General features: G+C 37.6%; 1 protein-coding gene across 1 annotated transcript in view; it reads right to left on the bottom strand.

Annotated features, from left to right (window-relative positions):
- The window catches only part of CDH11 (cadherin 11), a 121,979-nt gene that overhangs the window by 22,940 nt on the left and 84,034 nt on the right, over positions 1–15,005 (bottom strand). Inside the window, exons 6-7 of the mRNA XM_026672050.2 lie at positions 10,025–10,192; positions 4,129–4,316 (exon numbers count right to left, since the gene is read on the bottom strand). Of these exons, the coding sequence (XP_026527835.1) occupies positions 4,129–4,316; positions 10,025–10,192 (356 nt within the window). The remainder of the gene's footprint in view (positions 1–4,128; positions 4,317–10,024; positions 10,193–15,005) is intronic.

Here is a 15,005-nt window from a genome sequence, read left to right as displayed (position 1 = left end):
AGAAAGTGAGAACTCTGCCTTGGTTTGGACTGATTGATAACTTTGGGACTGTTTTATTTTTCCTTTGGAATATTCTGATTGTTGTAAGAAGAAAGAAGGGGAAAAGAAAAGAAAAGATTTATAATGGCTCTTTCTATTGAGGAACTGAGAAAAGATTATGAACAAGCAAAAAAAAATGGTAAAGCTGGTTTGAAAGAAGCCTTCCTTTTTTTAGAAATGGCGCTTATTAACTATCAACAAACATTACAACAGATAAAGACAGCAGAAGAAGAAGAAGGAGAGGAAGCCATCTTTAATAAATTTCAGAACTCGACCAAGAAAGAAGGAAGAGGGAAAGGAAGAGAAATAAAGGACTTAAGATTTAAAAAACACTTAAGAAAGGGAAAAATAAGGTGCAAAATCAATATAATGATAGTAAACAAAAGGGAAAAGGAATACGACAGAGAAGGGAAGCCAGTAAGGCAGAGGCTAGAAGAAGGGGGGTAGAAAGGTTTGTTGGGAGAAGAAAGAAAGGGAAAAGGTGGAGAAAAGCTACAAAGTTTTGAAATTAAATGGGAAAAAAGGAATCTTTTTAGGGATAAAGGATAAAGTATAATTTCTTCAAAGAGATTTTGCAAGGTACATAAGATGATATTGTAGTATTGTATTAGAAATAGAAAACTTAAATGGTTTAAGAGTTGATAAGAGATTAAAATGTTGAAATGTTTAATAATGATTGGTTTTAAAATTTAATAATATGAGGGGAGGTTTAGAATATTGAGTTTTAATTAAAGAGTTTAATAAGATTATGGTATTGATGTTATTATAAAATTTCTATTATAGTATTTGTTTTTAATATTTAGATCTATTGTTTAACTATGTATTTAATTATTCTGGATGTAATGTACCAAGCAAAATCGGATTGGGTATTGGGCGTTATTTTAAAGGTTAATTTGATTAATTTAGTGGGGAGATAGAAAGGCATCATACTCTGATTAGTGATTTCAGGAGAAACTTCTTTTTTTTTTTAATAAGGAACGAGACAAAGGGACAATAAAGAATGGACAAAAGATACAAATATAATGACTCAAATTAAGATGATTAATTAAGATAGAATTAAGAAGAGTGAAATATGTGGAGAAGTTAATATAGAAGACTTAGAATGGTAAATAAAATAAGTAATGATATGTAAGATGAGCATGAATATAATTGAAGTCCATGAAGAGAGAGATACCTGGTTCCAAGTTACTTTCCAAAAAGATTTTTTTATGTTTTGTGTGTTGTGTGTATATATGTTTTTTTTTTTGGGGAGGCGGGAGAATTAATAAAACCTTGCAGAAATATAGAATGAGAATAATGGTAACTAAGTCAGAAAGAAATAGATGAAATAATAATAATAAAATTGAATAAGAGTAAAGAGAAATAAAGAGAAATTGGATAAGAGGTTTTTGTATGTTTATATGGAAATGGTTTAAAACAGAATTATAGTTTATCTGACTTGTTAAATTTATAATGGAAAAAGGTTTAAACATGTAATGGATAATGATGATTTGTGTGTTTTGAAAATTAATAAAACTTGTTTTTTTTTTAAAAAAATGTATAATGGAATAAAATGAACTTAAGGAACACCTGATATGACAATTTCTGCATCTCCAAGATCCAGCCTGTAATTTTAAGATTAAATAAAGTCTTAATATTTCAGGTAAAAATCTGTATGGACACTACTGTTAACTAAACCATGGTAACATTTCCTAATTTGGGACATTATTCAAGGCTCAAGTACCACAAGGGGAGTTATAATCATGTTTAATAATGCCTGGTCTAAATGTTCCCAGGTGCTAGAGCTATTACTGATAGTATTGCTCTTATAGCGAAACAGGGAGCTCTATTCTGTAATGGTTTGCAGATTCTGATATCTAGTTGTTCCTATCTGGGGTCAATTCTAATTAAAATATATTTCTAGGGATAAAACTTCACGTCTTGCTTTTCCATGCATACATATACATAACATGCACAATTATTGTGAGTTTTAGATAATGCCTGAATTGTATAAATTCCCAATTCAGCTCTAACTGCTGCAGCAGATGTTCTTAGGTCTACACCCAAAATACATCTCAAATGCTGGGACTGTTTGTTCTAGGACTGTGGTTGAGTAAAGACCCCAAATTTCTGCTCCGTACAAGAGCGTTGTGGTAACCTTAGGATTGTGAGTTATTCTGACCTGTCCATGTCTAAGTAGATTTGTTAGCATATAAATTTAATAATGGCAAAGTACCCAACCATCTAAATACATCTTGAGAATTATGAATGAACATATGCTAGCAACAGAATAGAATGCTATAACAGATTTCCAAAATGCTACCTTTAAAAAAATATGCCACTTTTTTCATGTACAACACTAGGCAGAAAGGATACCAATACAGCTATCTTCTCTTATTTTCCACAAAACAATAACTCTGTAAAGTGAGAGGCTGAGGAAGAGTAACTGACTCAAAGTCACTCCTACGATGGGAGTCACTCAGCCATTTTTTTTAAAATGCCTAAGGTGGGAGTAGAATTCACTCTTTGGGTTTCTAGGGACCACTTTGGTGGGAAGGTAACAGTGTTCCTTGCACCTTCAGCGTTTAGTCATGCCGGCTACATGACCACGGAGACATATTTGGATAACGTCGGCTCTTCGGCTTTGTAACAGAGATGAGCACCACCCCCTAGAGTTGGAAAAACTAGCATGTATGTGTGAGGGGAACCTCTCTACCTTTACCTTAAACACTACATCAAATTGTCTCTCTTTAATTTTATGTCTTTAGCCCACTTTCAAATCAAACTAATGAAAATACCCCAGACTCAAAAACATGACTCTGGCTAGTTAGCAGGAGTGCGGGTGGGGGGAGATAAAACAGATAGCAGAAAAACAATAAAAGAAGAGCTAATACAGGACCCAAGATATAATCTACAACACAATCTAATTAAGATTCAGTCCAACTACACATCCTGAGCCACATGGTTCCTATTCCTAACCTCAAAATAGTTTTGGAGATACTTCTAGGAACTGCATAGTTGATTTTAGGAATATAAATGGCGACTTCTCTGCTACAGTTAAGTTGCTATAAGGTCCTTATTGAATACTATAAAAACAACCCGCCCAAATATAGAAACACTGATCAGTGGAGTCTTTGATGTTCTCTGAGCTTGGTTGTTTTCTTGCAGACATTTCATTACCCAGTTAGGTAACATCACTGATTACTGATGTTACTTAGTTGAATAATGAAACTTCTGTAAGAAAATAACAAAGCTCAGAGAGCACCGAGGACTCCACCATTCAACTCTGAGCTGCAGATACTATTTTCTATTCTATTGGCAAACATTAATCATTTCTGAAATGTTGGCAAAGTCATTGGTTTTAAAGATGCTGAGCACAGCTGCTTTTATAGCAATTTTGCATACAATGCTTAGCTTGGTGACTTTGGCTGGTGTAATGAAAGAAAAATATTTCAGAATAGCGAGCTGAAACCAGAAAGTGGCTTTTGTTGACCTGCATGAAGGAAACACATCAACCACTGATCAACCATGCTTGCTTTATTTCCCTTTTTCTCCCCCTTCTTTTCTTTCTTTCAATCAACAGAGACTGGATTCAGAAGGAATCCTGACAGCCCAAATTAAGTTTTCCTCAGGAAAAAGCATTGCAGACACAAAAGAAATCCCTTGTAATTTTCACATTATCTGAAAATTCACACTGTCTTGCCAGCTTGAAAATAAATGCTTCATTATAAGGAAGGCAATCCCCTTCATTTATTTCCAAGTTAATATGCAGTATGCTTTGAAGAGGGAATAGTGTTGATTTCTCAAGAGGAGGATCAGTAAAAGAATAATGTACTTTTCTTCACTTTAAAATGATGTTAAGAAGCTTCTATGCACCAGTGCTTTATTTTTATAATCTCTTTCCTTTCATTCTGGCTCCAAGCCTTAAGAGATAAGAGTAAAATGGGCTGCTGGAAGTTAATCATAGCTTCATAAACAAATTATCCCAAACTACTTTTGCTCTTTTTTTACCATGAGTAATAATCTATGCCTATTATATGTTCTGTGAGGCATGGAAAGAAAATAAAGTATATATTATCCATTGAGGAATGAAAGGAATGCATTTCTTACCTTCTTAAGCTTCACAACCCCTTCCTGCGTCTCATAATCTGTTGTGATTTCAAAGACTTCTATACCGTCACCATCAATGATGTTGTAAGTTACTAAACCATTTTCTCCAATGTCTGGATCTTTGGCTTTTACTCTTCCAGCTTCCTCACCAGGAACAGCGGCTTCCGATATTGACATCTGATAAACACCTAGGCAAAATGGTAAATCAGTAAATGAGCTATATTGTTAATTCCTTTAGGAGTATTTATTTTATTGACTCCATCAAGATATGCAAAATCTAGCGGAGATAACATGAACATTCCAGAGGTTCCAAGTCAGATTCAGGCAGCAATTCACCCAATAAAACATCTCTTGGCACTTAGTGTTTTGCCCCACCGCACTTTGTTTTTCGTAGGTTTAATTAAAAAGTAGAGAAATGCTAATTTGGCAGGCTATAAGGCAAAGCTCTTCCCTGAACCATTATGGACTTGGGTGGTCTTATACTTAAAAACAAACAAACCCAAAATTGCTTTAACTTTTTGTACAGAGACTCTATAATGAAAATTCTTGTTTTTCTGCTTACAGCTTTTTTTCCATAGAATAAAATATGCAACTGCTGCCTAAGTGAAATCAATTCAAGTGTGTTTATATAAATCTGTTTTTGAACTAATCCACAAAATATTTGGCTCTTTCTGGAGTTTCTGGAGCACATTAACCCTTTTCATTAATCCAGTTAAGATGTGAACGCAATTCAGGAGATGCACAACTGTAAAGAGTATGGATAGAGGAGGGAGTGAGGGAAGGAAGGAAGGAAGGAAGGAAGGAAGATAGGTAGGAAGGAAGAAAGGAAGGAAGGAAGGAAGGAAGGAAGGAAGGAAGGAAGGAAGGAAGGAAGGAAGGAAGGAAGGAAGGAAGGACAGAGATTGTCAGAATGCACGAAAAGGCTGTGAACAAAATACAGCAGCAAAGTTGAAATAAAAGAATCAGTATTTCTTTTTATTATATACATAGGGTGTAAGCTTGACATGTAGACTCAATTGCCTTGGGACCCTAAGTCAGAGGAAACTATATCCAAATGGTTTAATCCTTATAAATGATTAGTTGAGTAAATACTTGACTTCCTAACTCATTCACAGGACTATTAAAAACTACACCCAAACATTATAAGGGAAAACTCTGTCATGAAAATTAGGGGTGGGCGATTGTTCATTCCATTTCATTTTTTTTCAATATATCAAAATCCATATAGCTGTACGGTAGCAATACATTGTGAGTGCTGCACTGGTATTGGGTAGGCTTTAGCGTACAAATCATACTGTCGGGCTCAAGGTGAGCAGTTGTCCCTGGAGCCCGACAACTTGGAAAAAGCGACATCATGGCAGGCGCTGTGGATACTTGCCTCCTCGACCAATGTCTACCTCCTCATAATATCTGCCTCCTCACGATGCCTGCCTCCTGTTCTAACGTGTTTCGTTTGGGCTGTGAGGAGTGGTGTTTATGAATGCTGACACCAAACCTGTTGAGCGGGTGCTGTTTGGCAGTATTTACAAGCATTTATGGGCAAGTGGAGGTGTGAGAAGGCATTGGACCTATTGGTTTCTCAATGAGGTTGGGTGGGGTGTTTTGCTATTGTTTCCACACAGGTCCTGGGGTGGTAATGGGAGGGTGAAAAGAGGCTGGGTTAGGTGTAAGTAGATGTGGGGTGGAGGCAGGGGGAAGGGACAGGCGGATGTAGATTAGCTGGGTGGGGTTGACAGGCAGCTCTAATGAGTTCTGAGAGGCAGTTGCTCTCAATGCTTAGCTTTTCTCAGATTGTGTCCAATGTTGCCGTTTGGGACTATGTTTGATGTTTGCTGATGGAATAAGCCCTTGTTACTACACCATACAATTGTGAGTACTGTGGTTTGTCAGTGCCAGTCATCTAGTGCCCAGTGAGTCTGACACATGCTATTTTCAACACATGATATTTTTTTTACGCATTAAATTACATTTTTAACACTATTTGGACTGGCTTGTAGGTATTTACAGGATCACCTGGTGAATGTAAAGCTGACCTGAATGATTTGCTTCTCTTGACTGGGGATGCTGAGCGTGAGGTGCAATCAGGATTGTGGCAGAGTACAAGTGTAGTTCTAACAGCTGCTAATGATATAATTGGGTTCATGCTGTGCAGCACTAGAGATTGCACATGAGTTTGTGTATTTATATAATTTAATCATTTTCATTCATAAATTACCCACAAGCTGTGGATGCCTTTTGTTTGCCTGCCTATTTATGAAGGGTTAAATCTCCCTGAATGTCTGTTTCATATTTGATGCATCAGTGATGATGGTGTAATATTCCCTTCCAAATACAACCCCCCCCCAAAAAAAAAAAAAAACACCATGTAGGCAAATTAAAAATTTGCCATAACTGACACCTCCATAAACTAAATGGAGTCATCAAAAAGCAACTGACATGCAGATTTTGTCATTCTTGAAGACTAATGATAAAATCAGTCTCAACTAAGAAGCAACCATGAAATCTGCTTTTTAAGAACTTGGGTGTTGTCTCTGTTGTGCTCACTAATTCATAAAAAAGATGGAGAGGGAGTGGTTTGCTTTGTATTTTTTTTTTAACTTTGGTCTCTCAGCGCATAACTATTTCTCTCTAAAATATGTTTCCATTGCTTCCACCCTCCATCTGTCTCCGTTAACAGCACTTCCCACCAAAAGTCTAGACCACATGCCCTTGATCTCAGCAGGGGCGCATTGTTAAAACATCATCGTCCAGTATGCTTTCAAAATGAGGCAGCACAAAAGTCCCTTCCTCCTCCTGTGCCTTAATCCTCATCTTTGAAATGGTTCACTGTGTGTCCCTGGAAATGGCTCAACTCTTTTATGTGTTTTTCCCCTTTCTAAAAGAAAGCTCTTTAAAAAAAAAACTTAGAACGTAAAATATGCATGAGATACCTCTTGATTCCTTTTGGTGTACATAAATCTATTTCAGAAAGAGAACACTTTTATGGATTAGTGGGCTTATCTTGAATTTGGGACTATGTATGGAATCATAAAAGGCTGAAAGGGGAAGGGAGAAGCTCCTTTACAAAATTAGTACTAAGGTGGTCATGGGACATTGAAACATTACCAGCTACAAAAATCTAACTTTCCAGGCTGGTCACTCTCATTCAGTTTCAGCTCTTCAAATACCTTCTATTATTTTAGCTTACCTTTGTATTTTTCTAGACAAGTGGGCACATTTCCAAAATATTGGACAGTAGCCACCTACCACTCTTAATTTTTAAGAATGGAAGTGTGGCTCTATCAGGATTTCTATCCTACTACACCATGCTTTGCATGCCGTCAGTCTGTACGCAATTTGGGGGGGGGGAGGAATTGTGGGGTTGGATAAGGGGAGGTTAGTAAGAGAGAAATCAAAACTACTCATTGTGCCATGAGCCACCAGCAGGTTACACTATGGAATGTGGCACAGTTCAGCCTGTGAAGACAGGGACTATTACTAAAAATACACTGCTCAAAAAAATAAAGGGAACACAAAAGTAAGACATCCTAGATCTGAATGAATGAAATATTCTTATTACATAGTTGAATGTGCTGACAACAAAATCACACAAAAATTATCAATGGAAATCAAATCTAGCAACCGATGGAGGTCTGGATTTGGAGTTACACTCAAAATTAAAGTGGAAAAAAACACTACAGGCTGATCCAACTTTGATGTAATGTCCTTAAAACAAGTCAAAATGAGGCTCAGAGGCTCAGTAGTGTGCGTGCCTGTATGACCTCCCTACAATGCCTGGGCATCCTCCTGATAAGGTGGCGGATGGTCTCCTGAGGGATCTCCTCACACCTGGACTATCCCTCAACTCCTGGACAGTCTGTGGTACAATGTGGCGTTGGTGGATGGAGCGAGACATGATGTCCCAGATGTGCTCAATTGGATTCAGGTCTGGGGAATGGGCGGACCAGTCCATAGCATCAATGCCTTCGTCTTGCAGGAACTGCTGATGCACTCCAGCCACATGAGGTCTAGCATTGTCGTGCATTAGGAGGAACCCAGGGCCAATCGCACCAGCATATGGTCTCACAAGGGGTCTGAGGATCTCATCTCGGTACCTAATGGCAGTCAGGCTACCTCTGGCGAGCACATGGAGGGCTGTGTGCCCCCCTAAAGAAATGCCACCCCACACCATTACTGACCCACTGCCAAACCGGTCATGCTGGAGGATGTTGCAGGCAGCAGAATGTTCTTCACGGCACCTCCAGACCCTGTCACGTCTGACACGTGAACCTGCTTTCATCTGTGAAGAGCACAGGGTGCCAGTGGCGAATTTGCCAATCTTGGTGTTGTCTGGCAAATGCCAAACATCCTGCACGGTTTTGGGCTGTAAGCACAACCCCCACCTGTGGACGTCGGGCCCTCATACCACCTCATGGAGTCTGTTTCTGACCATTTGAGCAGCCACATGCACATTTGTGGCCCGCTGGAGGTCATTTTGCAGGGCTCTGGCAGTGCTCCTCCTGTCCCTCCTTGCACAAAGGCAGAGGTAGCGGTCCTGATGCTGGGTTGTTGCCCTCCTACGGCCTCCTCCACGTCTCCTGATGTACTGTCCTGTCTCCTGGTAGCGCCTTCATGCTCTGGACACTATGCTGACAGACACAGCAAACTTTCTTGCCACAGCTCCCATTGAAGTGCCATCCTGGATGAGCTGCACTACCTGAGCCACTTGTGTGAGTTGTAGACTCCGTCTCATGCTACCACTAGAGTGAAAGCACCACCAGCATTCAAAAGTGACCAAACCATCAGCCAGAAAGCATAGGAACTGAGAAGTGGTCTGTGGTCACCACCTGCAGAACCACTCCTTTATTGGGGATGTCTTGCTAACTGCCTATGCTTTCCACCTGTTGTCTATTCCATTTGCACAGCAGCATGTGAAATCGATTGTCAATCAGTGTTGCAGTGGACAGTTTGATTTCACAGTTTGATTTCACAGAAGTGTGATTGACTTGGAGTTCCATTGCATTGTTTAAGTGTTCCCTTTATTTATTTTTTTGAGCAGTGTATATTGTTTGATTTCAATTGGACATTTAGAGATAAGCAAAGGGGATGGTGAGAGTAAGGGGAAGGTGAAATATATGCTTTGTACACAAACATCTCAGATCTGGCTTTGCCTCTCTGAAACCACTTGGCCTTAGTAATATGTACTTTCGCTAATAATGGATTCAAGAGTCTTTTTTTAATTTTCCAGGTTGGGATGGTTGACAGGCTCTACAAAAGCCAAGTAGAATCAAATATAAAAAATATTACAACTATGTTAAGCTACAGTCTCTTGACTCTCTGACACAAGCAAGATAAAACCCTATCCTTATGAACCAGATAGTTTGTATTGCTTTGAGATTTATGGAAGATATAACATTATTAGCCAGAGATATTGGGTTTTCATTTCTAAAAACTGCATGCCACTGATGTTACTAGAGGACAGGAGCAGGGATCTTACATTAGAGTAGCATGGGTTTCAAAAATGGTTCAGAAAAGTGCTTCAGAACATGAGTGTAGCACCTCTTAAAGCAGCTTTATCTTTTTGCAGGCTTGTGACTCCTTAAAGTGTCTGTATTTTTAATGTGATTCCTTAAAGCAGTCATGCCCTTCTTTGCAGAAAAGCCTCTGAATAGATGTAGCTGCTTTAAAGACATGCTGCACTTATACTTTTATGTGTTTCAAAGCACTTCCTCCAAATCGGTGCAGGCATCCCTATCATCCTAGAAATCATTCTTAAGCATAATAAGAATATGATACTTGATTGCATAGATTCAGTATATTACTGGCAAGTAAAAGAGGAGGACGAGAATTACTCAGCTTCAATGAGGCTTCTGGTGGACCACTATGAGAAACTGGATAAGAGTTCTTCAGAACTTACTCTGTGGGAACTTTGGTGGGTTGTCGTTGACATCTGTGAGGGTAATTGTCACTTTGGTGGTTCCTGAAAGTCCTCCCATGTGTCCTCCCATGTCCTTTGCTTGTATCACAACATGATATTCTTCCTTTGCTTCTCTGTCCATGTTGGGAAGAGCTGTTCTTATAATACCTTCAGGGAAAAGATGAGAAGAAATGATATATGTTCTTCAAATGTTTATCTCACAGTATGTCTGTTCTACAAATATTCATTTGCATAAGGGCTGACAGATATTTGTTTAAATGATTATACAACAGAGAAATTGCCTTCAGTGATTGTAGTATATATCAACCACAATTCACTCCACCCATACTCCATAGAATATCTGATGTTGTTTAAAGAAGTGCCGGATGAAGAATATGTTCTGTTCATAATTTAATATGAATTTAATGTATTTGCATGTCCTGCCCTTACAGGATAATTATAATGCAACTTTATTGGCAATTCGGAACTTTCTAATAGAAGAGTACAAAAATGTATACATTGACTGTATTTTATAAATGGACATGTATATTCAAGAAAATGCATCCATTTGAATTGCATTATATTGATTAGAAAATGTATAACCCCCACACAAAATGTAGAATACCCCAGGGGAGAAGAATATGTATGCATATAAAAATTTTCAAACACATTATCTAAAAAGCACAAGACTGGGGGAAAAAATGAAGTCAAACACAATAGAATCATCCATCTGTAAAATTGGATTCTGCAAGAGCTTGATAAGCTCTTTCCGTGATCTTGCCTAGTCCGGCTTATAATATGATGATTGTTGGGGTTATAATGGAGAAGTCTGAGGAATTTGATCTTTGCCATTTCCAATATGAGAACGGGCATTAGGATTTGCACACAAAGGGCTGATTTATGTTATCTCGGATTGCTACCAAAAACTGCTGGCCTCCCAGTAGCAAAATGTTATTCCTAACGTGTAGTAATGCCAGTAAGGATTATGGTTTGTTTTAGGAAAATGAAAGTGAGGTCACATTATTTAAAACATCTATTGTATTTTGGTCTTTATGGGTTTTCGAATTTGGGCTCATGATCAAAATGGGTTCACTAATTGATATATGGTTCAGGAATCTAAGATAGGCTTAGATCTCAACATTTCCACAATAGACATCAAGACTAATGTTTGTTCTTTGGTGAGATTTGGGGAAAATTTGAGACATTATGATTCCATTTTCTCACTAGAGGAAAATCTTGGCTTTCTTTTTCTCCATCAAAGAAAGAAAGAAAGAAAGAAAGAAAGAAAGAAAGAAAGAAAGAAAGAAAGAAAGAGAGAGAGAGAGAGAGAGAGAGAGAGAGAGAGAGAGAGAGAGAGAGAGGAAGGAGGGAGGGAAGGAAGGAAGGAAGGAAGGAAGGAAGGAAGGAAGGAAGGAAGGAAGGGCTACTTTATAGCTAGGACATATCAAATGAGCATATCTTAAATTGAGAAACATTTTATCCAATTTCCTCCTTCCCAGAACTCTGTACCAACTCATACACAACAGGGATAGATGGATTATGCCATTCTCAAATACTTGTATAGCAATCTCTGTACCCAACAACAGTAATAGAATAATGTAATAAGAGGAGATTTAACAATATCCCTTTTCAATTATGTTTGTATCTGTTTTGAATGCAAAGGTTAAGACTATCACTCACATCTTCCTGAGCTGCCATGTTACATTACATCATGAATACTTCATCAACAGATATTTGGTCTGCCCTGGATCTGTGATTCTGTTCTTCCTACTAAGAGATCAGTCTCGTTTAATCACCCCAAAGGCCACTTCATTCTGCACCATTGCAATCACAATTAGAAAAGGATTAGACCATTTTGAAATGAATGATTTTATGTCAAAACCACTTAGCTAATGTTTCTTGTTGACCTCCCGGTCATATACTCTGCTCATATACAATCTCTCCCTTTCTCTCTTCTATTTTTAGCTTTTTTAATCTACTGCCATTAGTATTTATATAAACCAAGTTAACCATTTCTCATTTTTTCACTCTTGGTCTTTGAACATGTAGCAAATAAATATATCAGGGTACTTGGGATATATAGTAAGGGACTAATACATTTGTTACCAAAATATACAGGAAGATCTGAAAGAATGGGGATTTTTTGCTTCTTGTTCTGAGAATTTCAAGTTAACAGCCCTGCTAAAAATTGTACACCACCTTCCCACTGCTTGTGAATTTTGGGGAGGACTGAAAAGAGTGTGGATATAAAATTATACTCCCTGACTATCAACTCTTCTACCTCCTGAGTGCATTTTTCTACAGAGGAATTATTGAATCTATCATCTGCACCTCTATAACTGTCTGGTTTGGTTCTGCAACCCAACAGACAGACACAGACTTCAGAGGATAATTAGGACTGCAGAAAAACAATTACTACCCACCTGCCTTCAATAGAGGACCTGTATACTTCATGAGTCAAAAAGAGGGATGTGAAAATATTTACAGACCTGTCACCTCCCGGACATAAACTGTTTCATAAACTCCTTCCCTCAAAACAATGCTATAGAGCACTGCACACCAGAACAACTAGATACAAGAAGAGTTTTTTCCTGAAAGCCATCACTCTGCTAAACAAATAATTCCCTCAACGCTGTTCAACTATTTACAAAGTGTACACTACTATTACTGTTAATCTTCTCATCACTACTTATCACCCATCTCCTCCCACTTGTGATTGTAGGACTGTGACTTTGTTGCTTGTATCCTTACAATTTATATTGACTATTTCCTAGTATGATTTGATTGTTGATTGTACCCAATGACTATCATTAAGTGTTGTACATTATGATTATTGATTCTTAACAAATGTATCTTTTCTTTATGTATACTGAGAGTATTTACACCAAGACAAATTCCTTGTGTGTCCAATCACACTTCGCTAATAAAAGTATTCTATTCTATTCTATTCTATTCTATTCTATTCTATTCTATTCTATTCTATTCTATTCTATTCTATTCTATTCCATTCCATTCCATTCCATTCTATTCTATTCTAAGGCTTGTCCCTACTTTCCTAAATACTTTTTGAAATGCATGAGGAAAAACATTAAAATTGTGTTTCATGCTACTATTTTTCATTAAGATTTTAAATGAAGACAACAGAAACAGGAAAGTATATTAGTGAGTGTAAGCACAACACAGATCTTGATAAACTAACACAGAAGACTAACAAATTTAGTGCTTAGTTTGGGAAGCCACTTCTTGGATATGCATTATATGGGGGCCAGCTGTTGATAACAAAATTTAACCTTTATCTAATCACATACTATATATGATGATGGGTATAATTTCCATTAGAGATCATTTATAGATTGAAAAAAGTTGTCAAATTCTTCTCATATGCAGAAGGTGCATTTACTTTAAATCAGGGGTGTCAAACTCATGTCGCCATGTGACATATTGGGACTTTTTCCCCCTTCACTAAACCGGGCATGGCCAGCACATGACACATCTGGCCTGCGGGCCAGGAGTTTGACAGCCCTGCTTTAAATCAAACAAGAAAATCAAAGGCATTGTTTTCTCTAAAATAAATCCAAGGCCTGAATGCAAATTACAGGTCAAACAGAAACACACTGATGCTTTCAATGAAAAGTTCTTAAGGCCTCTTGGAACTATTGTGAGCATTTGACAATGGAAAAGAAAGTGTCTGTTTGTGGTTGAGTTAGAGATTCCAGGATTTGCCAAATATATATATATATATATATATATATATATATATATATATATATATATATATATATATATATATATATATATATATATATATATATAAAGGTTTGTTGCTCCCTGTTGTTGCTATTGTTATTTAGAATCAGTGGTTTATCGAGCTTCCGGTTTGAGTCTCTTCAGCGACAGACCAAAATCTGCGATCGTGCGCGGTTTCAATCTGTGTTCGCCGCCAGAAAGCCCCGAGCCGGCTGGTTTCGGGGCTAAGCCACCCAGTAGAGGTGGTGAAAAAGGGGGAAACTGCCAGCAGGGTCGAGGAGAGCCACATCTCTCTTTCCCAGCTGGTCTTACTCCCTTTCCTGAAGGCAGTTTCAGCGGTGGTCAGAAATGGCCACCTCAAAGAAAAACTGAACCGGAAAAGAATGTGCAGGAGGAAGATAAGAAGAGAAAGTTTTGGTCAATCGGGTTAAACAGAAAAAGCAACAATGTAAGGTACTCTGGAATTTAAATTAAATAACATTGTTTCCAAAGAAAATTTTGAAGCTGCAAAGCAGAGAGAGAAGGGAAAGGATTAGGTTTTTTTTCTTCCCTTCCTTATACTGACAGCCAAGAGACTTAAGCAAGAAATTGAAAAAAAATCTACTTTGACATTAATCGGCATCTAAGCTGAAAATAAAAGTCAAAGGGATAATAAAGATTTCTGGATATTTAAAAAGTTTTTAAAAGCAGGAAAGGAGAAAAAAAAGAATAAAAGGGCAGGATCTGGAAAAATGGAGGAGAGTGCCTGGAAGTAAGGAATGGAACTGTAACCAAAAGGAACTTACAGTGAAATTTTAACAAGATTCCTCAAAGATACATTTTAACTGAAACTTGGTAACAAAATAATAGAACCCCAGGAAGAGAAAGTGGAAAAAAGAAGCAAGAAGAAACAGCCTTGGATTATTTGGTGATTTTTGGTTTTTGCATCTAGATGACTAAAATTAACCAGGTGGTTGTTTAAAAGTGTTTAAAATGGCATCACTTTTAGAAGAACTGAAAATGGAACTTAAAAAACAGAAGATGCACAAGAAGGAAGAGGTTCTTTTGGCTTCATATTTCAATTTTTAGAAATGGAGATCTGGAACTATGAGAAACAACAAAAAATGCTTGTAGAACAAGAAGGTTGGGGCAAAGAAGAAGCCATCTTTAATGATCAAGTAATTTTATGTGGGGTGAAAAAAGGAAAGGGGGGAAAGAGAGTGAAAAGTTTAAGATTTGAAAAAAAAAGAATAGT

Source organism: Notechis scutatus, chromosome 9 (assembly GCF_049901735.1).
Source record: "Notechis scutatus isolate UNSWTSFEM ecotype Mainland chromosome 9, rNotScu1.2, whole genome shotgun sequence".
Taxonomy (NCBI): Eukaryota; Metazoa; Chordata; class Lepidosauria; order Squamata; family Elapidae; genus Notechis; species Notechis scutatus.
Note: the sequence above shows the minus strand (reverse complement) of the source record. Positions and strands in the feature narration are given on the sequence as shown.